Source organism: Hippocampus comes, unplaced genomic scaffold (genome assembly GCF_001891065.2).
Source record: "Hippocampus comes isolate QL1 unplaced genomic scaffold, H_comes_QL1_v1.1 scaffold156, whole genome shotgun sequence".
NCBI classification, from domain to species: domain Eukaryota; kingdom Metazoa; phylum Chordata; class Actinopteri; order Syngnathiformes; family Syngnathidae; genus Hippocampus; species Hippocampus comes.
In genome coordinates, this window is record NW_017805744.1 from 1,637,351 (window position 1) to 1,652,494 (window position 15,144).

General features: G+C 42.6%; 1 protein-coding gene across 2 annotated transcripts in view; it reads right to left on the minus strand.

Moving 5' to 3' along the window:
* Positions 1 to 13,329, minus strand: part of pcdh11 (protocadherin 11) — a 139,824-nt gene extending 126,495 nt beyond the window's left edge. For both annotated transcript variants that reach the window (XM_019884353.1, XM_019884354.1), the window contains exons 1-2: positions 12,754 to 13,329; positions 2,777 to 5,284 (exon numbers count right to left, since the gene is read on the minus strand). In XM_019884353.1, coding sequence (XP_019739912.1) covers positions 2,777 to 5,284; positions 12,754 to 13,293 — 3,048 coding nt within the window. In that variant the 5' untranslated portion in view covers positions 13,294 to 13,329. The remainder of the gene's footprint in view (positions 1 to 2,776; positions 5,285 to 12,753) is intronic.
* Between the last annotated feature and the right edge of the window lie 1,815 nt (positions 13,330 to 15,144).

Sequence of the window (15,144 nt, forward strand, 5' to 3'; positions counted from 1 at the left end):
TGATATCAAATGACACACTTTGAGGACCTCACGTGAAACTGTCTTCTGAAACTAAGTAAAAATAAATAAAAATACTAGTTCATTACTCATTCATGAATGTATTTGAAAAGGCACACCAATTAAAGAACATGGAAATTATAAAAGAATCGCAGTAAACAAACACCTATAACAACATCACTGTGGGATCTGAGGCTGACACACCCAAGTGTCATCTTCGAGAATCACCGCCTCCTTCCCTCCTCTTATCAGCCTTATATGAAACCTAATTACAGCAATTTTAATCATACTGCATTACGAGTGATTAACCCTTTAGTGCATTTAATTAACCTTTGCAGCCACAGATTTCCATCATGCTTTTTTTCTTCATGACATGGGCTTTAAATAATCACACTTAAAACTGGAGGGAAATCTAATGTCTAAAGTGGGAGCCATCACTTGTCAATTGCTTAAGGGGGGCCGAATAATATAGATGTATTATTTTGAGTAACTGCTGACAATATGATTGTAAATTTCAACCACTTGGAGACTTATTTTTCTGAATAACGTTGAAAATATTTTGGGACTTTTGAAAACAAAAAAATATAGATCACAGCTCAACAGAGCACAATATAAATTAGATCAAATGTTTAGTTCTGATATATGGATTGATGAAAGACTTTAAAGCACTGACAAGCAAGTGAAAAATCATTTGTAATTTGCAATGCTCAAAATCCAAGATGGAAAATAATTCAGGGGTGACAAACTCCAGCGGTATATTTTTACATATTTCAGAGCAGCCGCCACCAAAATTAGGAGGGAAATCATTCTGACAAGTCGAGAGTGTGTCACATAAACAGATTATGAATTCAATCTTTAGTACTCGGGGCTGGAGTAGGCTTATGCATTATACACCATGTCACAGAATGGCTTTTAACCAGGTTTTAAAAAGAATAGTGGATGAAGGGAATGATTATCAGCTCAGTGTGGGTGTCCTCATAAATTATCCTGAGCACAATACTTCATGGGATAATCAGTCATTTAGCCAAACCATGCCAAGAGTACAGTAATGTTAAGGCTTGGTCTATGTTTGGAATGAAAGAAACTATAAGAAAGGCAAAAGGCAAAAGGAAACACATACAAACACATGATTGGAAAAGTGGAAGCAAGAAACAAAAGCAAAGACCCCATCAAAAAAGACAAACAATGATGCAATCTCATGGGGGTGACCCAAAATTGAATGAATGGCAGATTTTATAATTGTAATCGTGACGAAAATGAAAGCCAACCAAAGCAGCACCACATCCACCAAAAGGGTAACGAAGAGAAAAAAAAAAAAAATCGAACAGGACAAAAACAATCGAGAGCACATTTGCCCCTGGATAAAACAGCAATGCACAGTGTGGCTGAATTGTAGTCTTGATTTGCAGTACAGGAATCTGGATTTTTTTCAAATGTGGTGCTATTTTGAGATCAAATATAAGTACGTCCAAAACGGTGTCTGTATTTGTCATGTATTGGTAATTTGACTTTAGAGCTTGTCAGTCTTTCCAAACACAAACCACAACACAGTAAAAAGGAAAAACCTCAACCTGGAAGCCATGTGAGCTAATTCAAACAAAGTACTGAAAGTGCATCTACATATGCAATTTATAACAATAATTGGGGTCATTAAAGAAGATCGTTTATGAGCTAAATGCAATGTCGGACAGGCAGGCTTTTTATGGACTAGTGCTCCCTTGGTGTTTAAGTATATTGGTCTCCAAGCTCTGCGTCACCTTGATCCCTCGACCCCTCCTCTTCTCCCCACCCCGAGTAGTACTTTGTCTTCCCCGCAGCACTGTGCTCTCGCTGTCGGCACTGAGCAAGGCCAGTTCTCCTTACCTCTGATTTACATTTATTTCCCTCATCCGCTTTTATTTATTAGGGTACTTCGCGTTTGGCACATTTCTCTTTATGGAATCATAAGCCCTTGCTGTACTTCCTCATTTAAATGAGCTTTCCCACGAAATATTCTCCTCTGAAACAACTCTCCGTCCAATAAAAGCAGGACAGTTTCACTTTTTTTTCCAAAATGAATTGATGATTAATTGAGAAGTCTCTGTCAATCCGGTTACTGTGTTTACTTTTTGCTTGCTTGGTTTAAATGGACAGTCTAAATATTTGCACACAGATTAACTCACCCCTTGACCACAAATAAATCCGTCCAGTTCAGTAATCGCTGCCCATGACATAGTCGAAATAGGCTCTGTGTAGGGGTTAAGTTTTAATCAAACAGCTCGTGGAAGCAGATTTATAACTTTCGACTGGATGTAAGATGTATTTTATTTTATTATTTTTACATGAGGAAGTAAAAACACAATAGATGTTCATCTGATTTGTTGATTTCTGCCATAATTTGAAAAAAAAAATGGCCCCATGCTGGGTGTACGTGACATTAAGTAGGAGACATGATTAAAAAGAAGACCCCCAAATTCAAAAGACCCAGCAATCACAATTGCACTGCTGCTGCTAATCAAGCTCTAAATGTGAAATTAACCTACCACATGTAAATGATTATGCAATTATGACTGCTTACAAATGAGTGTGCATACGAGATTAATTAAGACTCGTGTGTTGAATTTCATGATCATTTTCACGTGCAAATGGCATTCATGTAAACATTTTCTTGGCTTATCTTGGAACTTATTTGTGCTCCATACTGCCACCTTCCTCCTGCCATATCGACTACCTTGGGGCAGCAGGGGTAGCATGAATGGGGACTATGGTGGGCGGGTTGAAAAAAGAAGTCATGAATTACCTGTCGGGTGGTGATTTGCCCTGGAGTCTTGAATCCCCCCTGACAGCCGCACTCTGAGACACTGTATGGGTCGGAGCTCGTCGATGAGCACTTGGAGAGCGTGTCACAGCCCACCACAAATGTGTTGTCCAAAGGGAGCTCCTGGATCACGTGATGCTTCTTTGGGGCCACCGGAGTCTCCGGTTTGATTTGAAATGTAGGCTGAGGGGACGCAGATTTGTAATGCTTGGCTAAGTCCGGGCTGTCGGGTTTGAAGGTGGTGGGAGTGGTGGCCCAGTTGTACTTCCCCATGGTTTGCTCCTCGAGCTCCACAGGGAGATCCAGCGTACCATTGACATGCTCATGTGTCGGGTCGTCAGGCTTAGATTCATCTATGGTCACAAAGTTCAGGAGGAGGCTCTTAGGGGATCGCTTCTTTCTCTTCTTCTTCTTTTTGATTTGACGGTTCTCTTGGTTAGGTGACACCCACTCGCCGCTCTGCTTCCCTTTCTGTACCACCTTGTGTCTGGGTGTCTGTCGGCAGCGCACCAAAGCGGTCACAAATATCACCAAGATGACAGTCATGGTCCCAGCTATGATAGCGATGACAACAATCACATATCCGTTAGCCTGAGGTGTTACTTCACTGTCCCCGATGTTTCGGTCCAGTGGCGTCTCCATGCTTTTCCGAAGCTGTTCTTGGATAAAAGTGGCATTCGAAACGGTGTCATTGACAAATAAGTGAATGAGTGCAATAGCTTGTAATGATTCCGGCTGCCCAAGATCTTTGACTTTCACAACTAGCCTGTGCAGTCCTTGATCCGCCGCGACAATTTTCTCCTGCAGTGTAATGTTGCCTGTTGTTTTGTCGATGGAAAACAGGCCTCGAGGGGAGACTCGAGAAGTGATGATGATGCTGCTTGTAATGCTATACTGAAGCTCCGCATTCATACCTGTGTCATTGTCAATGGCAAACACTCTTGTAACAACGTCACCGGGGCTGGTGGTGGTCCGCACGAGGTCATATGAGTAATTGGAAGCGGGGACAACAAACACAGGGCGATTGTCATTTACATCAACCACGTTGATAGTGACCTTAGCATAGGAAGAGCTGGGGGGTTGCCCTCCGTCCACTGCCTTGACCATAAATGTGTAAGAGCTCTGCTGCTCTCGATCGAAGGTGATGTTGGGCTTGATTACGCCCGTTTGGGGGTCAATGATGAAATGATCTTTCCCGTTCAAAATGGACAGGGTCACAACAGCATTATCTCCCGCGTCTGCATCTGTCACTGTAATTAAGCCCACAGTTCCAAAGAGAGGAAGGTTTTCGGGCACATAGAAGTTGTACTCGGGGTGTGTGAAAGCCGGGCTGTTGTCATTAAGGTCCTGAACGATTAGCCTGACAGTGACATTGCTCTGCAGGGACGATGAACCATTGTCCCTGCCTATGACAGTGAATGAGTACCTCTCCTGCTTCTCTCTGTCCAGCCGTTTGCCAACCGAAAGGATTCCTGACCGTCTGTCTATATTAAATCCATCGGGTGCATCGGGGGCAAGGGTATAAATAATCTCAGCATTATGTCCGCTGTCTGCATCAGTGGCACTGATTTTTATTAACTGTGAGGACGGGTCATTATTCTCTGGTATGGAAAGTTGAATTTCTGGCTGGGGGAAGACGGGCGCATTGTCGTTCTCATCCTTGATTTTAATTAAAACCATAGCTGAAGTGTTCAAAGGAGGCGTCCCTCTATCCGATGCCACTATCCTAATTGCATATTCTCGAGTTGTCTCATAATCGAGGGGAGCAGCTGTCTCTAGTAAAAACTGATCATTAAAGACAGGCTTCAGCCGAAATGGAACATCGTGGTCAGTGTAACAAGTGACTTTTCCATAGAGATCCGCATCTCTGTCTGTAACTGTGATGAGTGCAATTTTTGTGTTGAGGGGAGCATTCTCAGACAAAAGCACAGTCCCGTTCACCAAGTTGATTATGTAGCGAGTGTCAATGGAGGGGACATTGTCATTCACATCTGTCACATTTACCGTCACTGTGGCCCTTGAGGGTGTTGAGCTGCCATCACTGGCCAGAACGATAAGTTTGTGAACAGGAGTCAACTCCCTGTCCAGTGACTGCTTCACAGTGATCAATCCTGTTGTGCTGTCAATGGCAAAGTGGCGCTTGGTCGAGGCAGAGATCTGGTTACTGAAGGCGAAGTGGATCTGGGCGTTGGACCCCAGGTCTGCATCCGTTGCATGAAGCTGCACAACCGATGTTCCTGTGGGGGCATTCTCCGGTACTGTGACTTCCAACTCGCTACGCTTGAAGACGGGACGGTTGTCGTTGACATCGGAAATGGTGACTTGGAGGATAGCAGTGCTGGACTTGGGAGGGCTGCCACCATCTTCTACCTTTATCTTCATGACAAAGGTGTCCTTCTGCTCACGATCTAAGTTCTGCTGAACGATCAACTGTGGCCACTTGTCACCCTCAGGGGTTTCAATGATGTCTAAGCCAAATTCTCCGACACTCTGAAAAAAAAAAGAAACACACGGTCACATTCACGAGCTACGCATGATGACAGTATAAACAGTGCAAAATTATCGTCTTTATAGTGCTTAAGTGTACTGTATACGGGTACTTGCATGTTAAGAGTCCCTCGTATTTGCCGGCGCGTTTGCTCACATCTAGAAAGCCATTAAAGGCAGCAGAAGTTCTTCAGGCTAGTCAGTTTGAGTACTGTAATTTTGATCAGACTTACTGACTTACTCAAAACCCCCATTAACCCAACAGCACTACATCGTTGACATCAGATTCATTATAGCTTATGTAAGTTTGGATACAGCAGACATACTGTATTTAAAGGCCTTGTGGGGGAAAAAAAACAAAAAACAAAACATTGCAATTGTAGCCAGACTTATGACCTCCTATTCAAAATACACTGCAAGGCCAGAACACCTTATTTTGTGGGGGTTGACCAGTTTGTAATCTCCAAACTGCCTACCTTTTCTAAGATGTGCTTAACTGGAGAGTATTTATGGAGGGGAACACACATATAATTAATCCAAATGATAAATTGGCAGCACTGGCAGTAGTTTTAGAGTTAATTGTCCCCCACCCTCCCACCCAAAAAAAAAAAAAAGCACCCGTTTTTAGAATGTCCAACATACTATGGTATGGATAAGGTTTGGCATCAACAACCAAGAACCGAGTGGAACCAGAAGTAACATAGCGGTTCTCCCATAATTGTCCATATTTGCATATGTGAGTTTTCTGATTTTCAATACTAAACCACAAGCAAGAAGGACCAATAGGAAATATGTGTGTGTGCGACAACAGCGAGTCAACACAAATGCAAATGGCCAGCTAATATTTAGCTTAGCATACACAGCATATACATGCCCGCGCGCACACACACATATATTCACACACACACATACACGCTCACACACACACACACACACACACACACACACACACACACACACACACACACACACACACACACACACACACACACACATCTACACTGCTATGTTTGCACTGACTGCTGAGATGAGATACATGTTCCTTGCATCCCCCTCACATACTGTACATCTTTTGTGTTTTTTCTTTCTATAGAAAAAACAACACTAGTTATTACTCTTAGCACAGATCCAAAAAGAGCTCATAATAGGGTGGCGGTGGTGGGAGAGTGTGGGGGTTCTAAGATAGCACTGGAAGGGAGAGAGAGAGAGAGAGAGAGAGAGAGAGAGAGAGAGAGAGAGAGAGAGAGAGAGAGAGAGAGAGAGGGCGACAGAACAACATCAAGCCCATGAATGAGCTGCATGCACATTATGAAACAAAGAAGCCCTTTGAAGCTCTTTCAATCAGAAGCAGTTTCATGGTGAAAGAAGAAAGAGGGTTCTCTTTAAAAAGATAAGCTTTATGCTGCACATAATGTTGGAAGTGATTACTTCCATCTAGGCACAGCCATCAAATGTGATTAGGATACATACATTTTTCTTGTTCAACTCAGGAGAGTGTGTACACAAGAATTCTCGAAGGTTTATAGAATCGAGGGCCGTCCTTGTGCCAGCGTGAAGTCGACACATGGGAACGTGCAGGTGCAGCATGTAAATTATTGTGTACTCAGAAAGAAACAAATTGCTTGCAGAGAGCGCCGTCGACACGATTGACAGAACTACTTAAAAACAGCCAGCACAGCAGCAATGATCTCTGAGGCTACCTTTTGAGGTACATTACGACACGCAAAAGTCCAGCAGGAATGCAAAGACGTGGCATCGAAAACTTTACCTGAGAATGGTGAGAAACTGTGTAATAGATTTTTTTAGCACAATGCACTACAGAGGTGTTTCTAGCAGTAATCTTGGTGCTCTATTGCTTATCAATACTCTTAACAACAGGGAACTTCTGTTGTTTGAATGGCTTACAGTGACAGCACAATAGTAACATTGGCACAATGATTTTTGACAAATGCTAATATTAATCGTGGGATGCGGAATGAGGATGTGTCAAAAGGAACGTTGCATCATGATTTATGAGCCAGTATTTCCTTGGTGCTTTTGTCTTGGTTTCACACAATTTTACAGCTGACAAGACAGCACTCAGTGCATTTCAATAAGTTGAGGAGAGCTATCTCACAGGCTGTGCACACTCCTGAATGCAGAATTTGTCTAGTAGATTATGATAAGATCTCAGGCGGGCCAAGGGAAGGCCAAAATACTAGTCGGAATCACTCACTTGAAACCCTTAGGCTGAAAAAGAAGGACGAAGCAGCTCTAAACTGCTAAGTGTGCAGAACACGTCACACCGAAGCTTGCTCTGTTTGTCACTACACGTACTGAAAGGCTACAGTAGTTCAAGAATGTGAAGGAATTTCCATTCATACCGCACTAATGAGCCAACATTTTTCTAGATGATTAGATAGGGATCAGGGCACTAAGGTGGACGCAGCAGTACACAATGTAATCAAATCTGCCCAATTTCAATGGAAATTATTGCATGATGCCAAGAGAGGAAGTGTTAGCAGATGATGAGCAAAAGACGACTTCTCACCCCTCTTCTCCAGAGAGCATCATAGATTATCAGCCGATGCATCCTTCAGTCACCTTATTAAAGCTCAGAGGAGATTGAGATTCGGTCGTGAACATATCCCAAGGACTGGAGTGATTGTGATCACCCACATAAAACCTTGCACCTCTTCATTATGCTGAGAGAAACCAGAGATCTTAGCCTATGTCTATACTATGTTCCACAACAGCCCCGTTTGCGATGACCATAGACGAAATGGAATAGTCATAAAACAACATGGGGCAGGGCGGGGCGGGGGGAGAATGTGACACAGTGCAATTGATGTGCATGATCGGGAGATTTTTCAAGTGTCTAAACCTTTGCAACAGCAGTCAAGATCTATGGATATAGATGCATATTATGAGTCCCTCATATTTGCTGGAGTGTTTGCTCACATTTAGAAAGCCATTAAAGGCAGTGACCGAAGTGCCTCAGGTTCGTCAGTTTGAGTACTGTAATTTTGTTCAGACTTACTGAGTGCCAAGCGTACAGTTATTAGCAAGAGTGATCTTGAAACACGGCAGCTGGATTTACGATGCTCACGTCAACTTCAAAACATACTCAGCCAAAATCTAAGCTCCAATCAACACAGTCAACACATGCTTCACAACTTGGATGAAACCTCAAGTCAATTAATTCTTTGTAAAATGTGACCATTCATCGTAAACACTCAAGACCCCAATTACCTAACAGCACTACAACGTTCACATCAGATTCCTTATAGCTTACGTAAGTTTGGATACCGTAGACATATAGTATTTAAAGGCCTAGTGGGGGGGAACCATTGCAATTGTAGTCAGACTAATGGCATCCTATTGCGAATACACTGCAAGAGCAGAACACCTTAACTCACCTAAACCTGACAGTAGGTAACAGGGCAGATCAAAACTTGGTGGGGGTTGTAGTGGGGCAGGAAACATGTATTTGGCGGGATCTAAACTCAGACGTGCTTAATTTACGGACCTACGATGCCAATGCTTGTAAGGGAGAGAGAGAGAGAGAGAGAGAGAGAGAGAGAGAGAGAGAGAGGGTGGGAGAAAGAATGTGACATACACAGGCAAAGAGACAAGACAGCAAGAGTTGCTTGGCATGCATACTGTAAATAATGTCATTGCTTGTGAAAGAGAGAGAGGGAGAGAGTTATGAATAACAGGCTGTCTTCCATGTTGAGGATGAGTGAATTTCAGTAGCTGTTGACTGAAAACTAATATTATCAAAATTAATTGAAGGGCAGTATGTGACACCCCTCCGCTGATGCTGACTCTGGAACCGGGCCTCGCAGGGGAGCTTCATTCGACTCTCCCGAGGGGGTCCAACATTCTCCAAAGCAGCCCAGCATCAAAGTTTCATCCGTGGAAAGAAAGCATTGAGAGACAGAAAATGACAAACGGGAGGGACCCTATCAGAACGTGATGGGCTTGAGGGAAGTGTAGTGGAATTCATGGTAGATTACAGGCTGAACCATAGTGTGCCTTTGAGCCTCCGGGTCTGAGCAGCCACAACCCCCAACGGCCTGTCATGGACACCATGATAGAGTGTGAGAAATCTTTGTAAGACTTGAATATGGAGAAATTCCATTACGCACACTATTTTGAACAAGCGGATCTGGAACAGAGTGTAAACGTAGCCCACGTTTTTTATGCTGACAGAATTCTTGCTGTCATACCTGACCAATTTTGGTGGTTGAGTGTTATTTGTTAAATTTGATGATAAAAAAATGGCAAGTGTATCTTCACATCAAGCAGACTATTAAGACAAAAAAAAAAACAATTTTGGGGGGAAAAATATGGACATGAACTCTCCATCCAGAAAAAAAAATCTATTTTTAACACAGCTTTCATTTAAAAGTTTCAACCACAAATCAGCTGCATATTTTCTCTTGCTCTGATAGAGGATGAATTAATTGCTGAGAGATACCGTGGTGAAACTACATGAAAGACTGAATTGATTATAATAATCTCTAGATATGATAGGAAGAACAATATGTGTTATGCACAACAGCATGAGCTCGGAAGCCTGTCTCTGAGCATCAACAGAATTTAGACACCAAAATTACAGCATCCACCGGTCCACTGTGCACTGGATAAAACAAGGTCAGTGGTTGAATGCTTCATTTTGGAGGCATCGAGATCAGCCAACTAAATTGTAGACATCCACTTCATCGTGCAGTTTATCAGTGAGACATTGCCTTTATAGCCGGCAGCAGCACATTGATCTACATGGGGCGACTTGAACAAGACACCCGCGTTAAATGTGTATGAAGACGCTGACACAGATGAAAGTTGGTTTAATGTAGTGTGTGATGCTGCAAATTCAGTCAGTGGGATAAGAAAAGGGGTCAGTGTGAGAAGAGCAAAGGCAAGCTTCCAAGCAAAAAAAAAAAAAAAAAAAAACGAAGGCAGAATATCTTTCAGTCCTAAGTATGATTCAGTGTTGGATGCTGCGTTAATCCCTGGAATGGATACTGTACAGTGATATGATCTGCGTCTTCATTTTTCTCCAATCATGCATGGGATTGCTTTTTTTTGACCTTGACCATTTCAAGGGATGCGCTTTGTAGTTCAGGTGATGTGATAAACACTCCATAGGACCACACCAATGCCAGAACCACTCTCAGAAGCCTGATCACCAACGTTTGTTTGCGGTATTGAAACACTGTGTGGAGCAGAATTACACAGTTACCCCCCCGCCCCCCCCTTGACTTGGGAAAAGTGCCAAAGATGCACGGAGATGTTTTGTCAGGAAAACTCGGGCAGACACAAATGTGGATTGACAGTGAGTTTGTAAAACACAACGGTAGCAATTTACACATGGTAACCTTCGCAACACAAGAAAACTCAGCAAACTACAGTATCATTCTGAGGGTGTTTTTCAGACAAATCTCAGAGGACCGTGTATTGGTAGTCCAGGGGTGTCTTAGCAGCCGACAGCTATTCTTGGAAATGCTCGCACATTCTTTCCCTACTAAACCCTTGGCTTTCTCTGACACTGAGAGTAAAAAATAAAATAAGAGTTGAACATGTCGATTGCACTTTTTAACAATCCCTGCTGAATTTTACATATGGACCTTGGAACACAAGGAAATTAATCTCAAATACAATGTGAGTATAATGTGAGAGAATAAATCAGGGATACTGTGCCAAGGATGCTCTTGGAGGAACTTTCTGTGAAAAATAATACAACAGCAGCCCCGGCGAGCTTTGGAACGCTTTATATTGTGAAAAAGGACAAAGGAAATGATTGCAGATGATCATTGTAATGAGCAGAGCATTGCTCGGTGATTTTCCAGGCATGAACAATTCAGGACATTGCGCTGGAGAGACCTTGGAAGTAGGGAGGCTCTTTAAAAATGCAAATTGCTTTTACAGCAGACAGGGATGTTGATGATTATGGTTTTACCAACACAATGTCAACTTAATCTGAGACTCCAAGATGGACTTTTCATTTCTGTCTCACTATACATTGCTTTATTTGCAATGTCTAAGCTTTCCTCCAGGGTGCTTGCCAACCCTGTTAAATGAAACTTAATTTGTGTTTTTTAGTATTAATCCTTCCACAAACCGAGGAGTGTTGTCCAGGCTCTTTGTGAGCAAAGCATGATATTCCCCAGCTTTTTTCTGAATAAGGGGGTGACCCTATTAAATAATGGAGAATATTGCAACAATCGTTTAATAGTGCATCACTCAGGTGATGAAAAGCTTTCCCTCGTTATGCATAAGGCATCTGTTTGCATGAAACTGTGCAATTCTTCTTAACCGGCTTCAAGTGACCATATTCAACCCATGTAACCGGTTGCTGAGTAAAATTGGGCAATTCACACATTGCTGTGTCTGCACTTTCTACCCAATGTTCTGATCTCTATAAATGGTACTGCAGCATTTTCTCATTATGTAGCAGGTGGAAGCATTAATTACTTTCATAAAACATTGTGGGCATCATGATATATTTATGCGGTGTAAAATCATATTTCAATGTAGGGTGATCATTCATTTTCGGTGTGGAAATGCACTGCGGCCATAGAGCAAACGAGAAAGCAGTGGTTGAAGTGTGTGATGTTGGGGGTTTGCGATGGATGGGCAGGATTACCTGTTTTCTGATGGGGGGAAAAAAATAACCAAAAACCAGTCGAGAAAGCAAAAGTAGGCGACCCTGTCTAGCATGGTGGGATGCAACATTACGGTCTGTTAAATCAAAGCATCCCCACTAATGACGTTGCTGATGACTAGTCTTTATGTGTTAGTGTGTGCGCACAGGGCGCACAGGGCTGCTTATTTTATGAATCACAAAAAGACACTAATGTTCACTAAAAGTAATTTATTTTACTGAGTCTGTGGGGGAATCAGTATCCAAGCTTCAGTACTTTTACCTAATTCGCCACTGAAAGACATTATGTGGAAGCTTTTGGAGTAGATGTGACTGAGGGTGTTCAGTAATTGCCGAGAATTTATGGTTTAGTGGAATGATTTGTCAAGAAACATTCTGATTTGATTGTTTCTTCAGAAATGCAAAAAAAAACAAAAATCATTTTATGTGGCCCGCAAAAGCGAATCAATCAAAGTTAACCAACATTTCAAATTGTAATAAATAATAATGTTGCGATATTGCCAGCATTTTTTTGCTACTCTTTTTACATAAACTTGAACAATAATTGGACTTTTCATGATAATTGGCTTCTGATTCCTAAACTAGTCATCCATCAGTCGCGTTGTATATAGAAGAATATGAGGCAACTCAACATTTATTTGGTTTGACAGACTTAACAGCTTATGATCAACGAGGGGACTTATCAAAAATATCAATTTGTGATAAAATATTAAATTGACCACATTTGGACAAACACAGTTGAGTTCACCAGCAATATCCTACTCGAGGAAGGCAAAAATAAAATGCATATATAACCGTAGGATTAAGCAGGGATCATTCTTACCTTGACCAGCTCGTAATGTTGGATCCCATTGATCCCGACATCGGGGTCAAACGCAGAGGGCACTGGGTATCGGGTGTTAATGGCGGTGTTCTCTGGGATGGAGATGTTTATGACCGTGGACTGGAAAAGGGGCGCGTTGTCATTGACGTCCTCAATCAGGAAGCGGATCTTGACCAGTCGGAAGATCTCATCAGGCAAGACAGCCACCTCAATTTCATAATAGCAGCGTTTCTCTGCAAAGATTCCGGAGCACAGCTTCTCCCTGTCGATTCGGTGACTGGTCGTAAAGATCTCCCCCGTGTTGGCCTCCACCCTCACCAAAGGCACGTCGCCAGTCTTGTACACAGGCTTGAACTGCAGAGGCGAGGACAACCGGACGTTTGGGTCCAGGTTGAGGTCGAGATCCCTGCGCAAGTTCCCGATGCGGACGTTTTCCGGTTGCTCCTCCTTCACTGTGTAGTCTCTCTCCTGGGCCCGGCATATGAAGACCGTGGAGGTGAGAAAGACCACCAGCAGATAAGTCTGACTTGCTAAGTTCATACTCAAGAGTGGATGGAGCTTCACTTCCACAGAAGCAATTCTGTCTCGAGAGAGTGGAACAGAGTAACAAAGGGGAAAAGGACCGAAAATGTCAATACCGGAATGTACATTTTGCTCAATTCCCGCTACAGCGGTGACCTATTCATCTCATGGAGTTATGAACACCCATCCTTCCAATGTCTTTGAGTGCAAATTAAAGGTAGTTTTACACTATTAACCTTTGCTAACAGCCACTGAGCAAGAGGACACATAAAGGTTAGCACTTCACATCTTCCATCAATCTATGTAAGTTGCTTCTGATGAAAGGTGTATTTTTTTTTTATTTTATTTATTTTTTTTTTTTTTATGAGTCTCAAAAATATGTGAACCAGTGGCAGCAAAGATCATTTGCATTGGCAGATTGTCCACATCAGACCTTTTTCATGTCAAATGGCTGTGAATCAATGCAATGCGTAAGCTGCACCTCATAACCGAGCATCCGCCGAGCAGGAGAAGGCGTTACGCATTGGTGCGTGCATGCATGCACACACACGCGTCACTGCGAGTTGTAACACTTGACAGCAGCTATTAATAGACAGCCTAATTTGCTTCGAACGTAAACAATTGAGCTCCCGAGTATTTTGTGAACGCCCATGTGCAGCAGAACGAGACAAACGGCAATTTGGAATTCGTGTGAGCATCATTTATGTTCTCAAATATTTCTTTGAGACACCTCTGAGATATTCCCCTGATGCATTGTGATACTCTTTTTTACAAAATATTTAATTTTTATAATAATAAGCACATCTTTTAAATACCTCTTAGATATTCCCCTGATGCATTGTGATATTCTTTTTTTTTTATAATCATAAGCAAATGCATTTGGGTTCATCATTGCAATGAATCGGACAAATATTAGACTAACAATGCATTTGCTGCTGCAGCCTCTCAGAAACAGGAATGGACATTTGACTACATTCACTTGAATGACTACATAGCAGATTAAAGGTCAAATAGCTTTTTTTATTCCCTTTTAGAGGATGGGCAAATCACTCTGAGTTCTGCATTACTGTTTTGGTGGTTCCTATCGCACTGAGCGGATGAAAATGGCCTAGAGGAGTTGCATGGATCACGTGACTTAATAGCCCACTGTTGAGATCAGGTTCATCTTTCGACCACAAAGTCGTCAAAAATAACCAGTGCCAGTAGTGCACTCCCGTTTGCCGATGGACTAGAGTTTTGCAGCTGGTAAGCTATTTCGCCACTTTTTCGAAACCGTTGTGTTTGTATCCTGATAGTAAGTCTAAATCAGTCAATTAAAGACCATTCTGACCGGCACCCAATGAGAATTTTACTGTGCAACATATTTGAGGACTGTACTTTGAGAATGTTGCTCTGCACCATTCAGTTATTAAAAAACCCCAAAAAATGTATGACAGCTGCAGTATTATATTCACTCGTGACTGCGGACCATAAATACTGTAGCCCTTTGGGACTGGACGAAAATGTTGTTTAATGAATTTCCCTCCTATTTTACATGATCCCCCGTGTTGGCCTCCACCCTCACCAAAGGCACGTCGCCAGTCTTGTACACAGGCTTGAACTGCAGAGGCGCGGACAACCGGACGTTTGGGGCCCGGTTCCAGGTTGAGGTCGAGATCCCTGCGCAAGTTCCCGATGCGGACGTTTTCCGGTTGCTCCTCCTTCACTGTGTAGTCTCTCTCCTGGGCCCGGCATATGAAGACCGTGGAGGTGAGAAAGACCACCAGCAGATAAGTCTGACTTGCTAAGTTCATACTCAAGAGTGGATGGAGCTTCACTTCCACAGAAGCAATTCTGTCTCGAGAGAGTGGAACAGAGTAACAAAGGGGA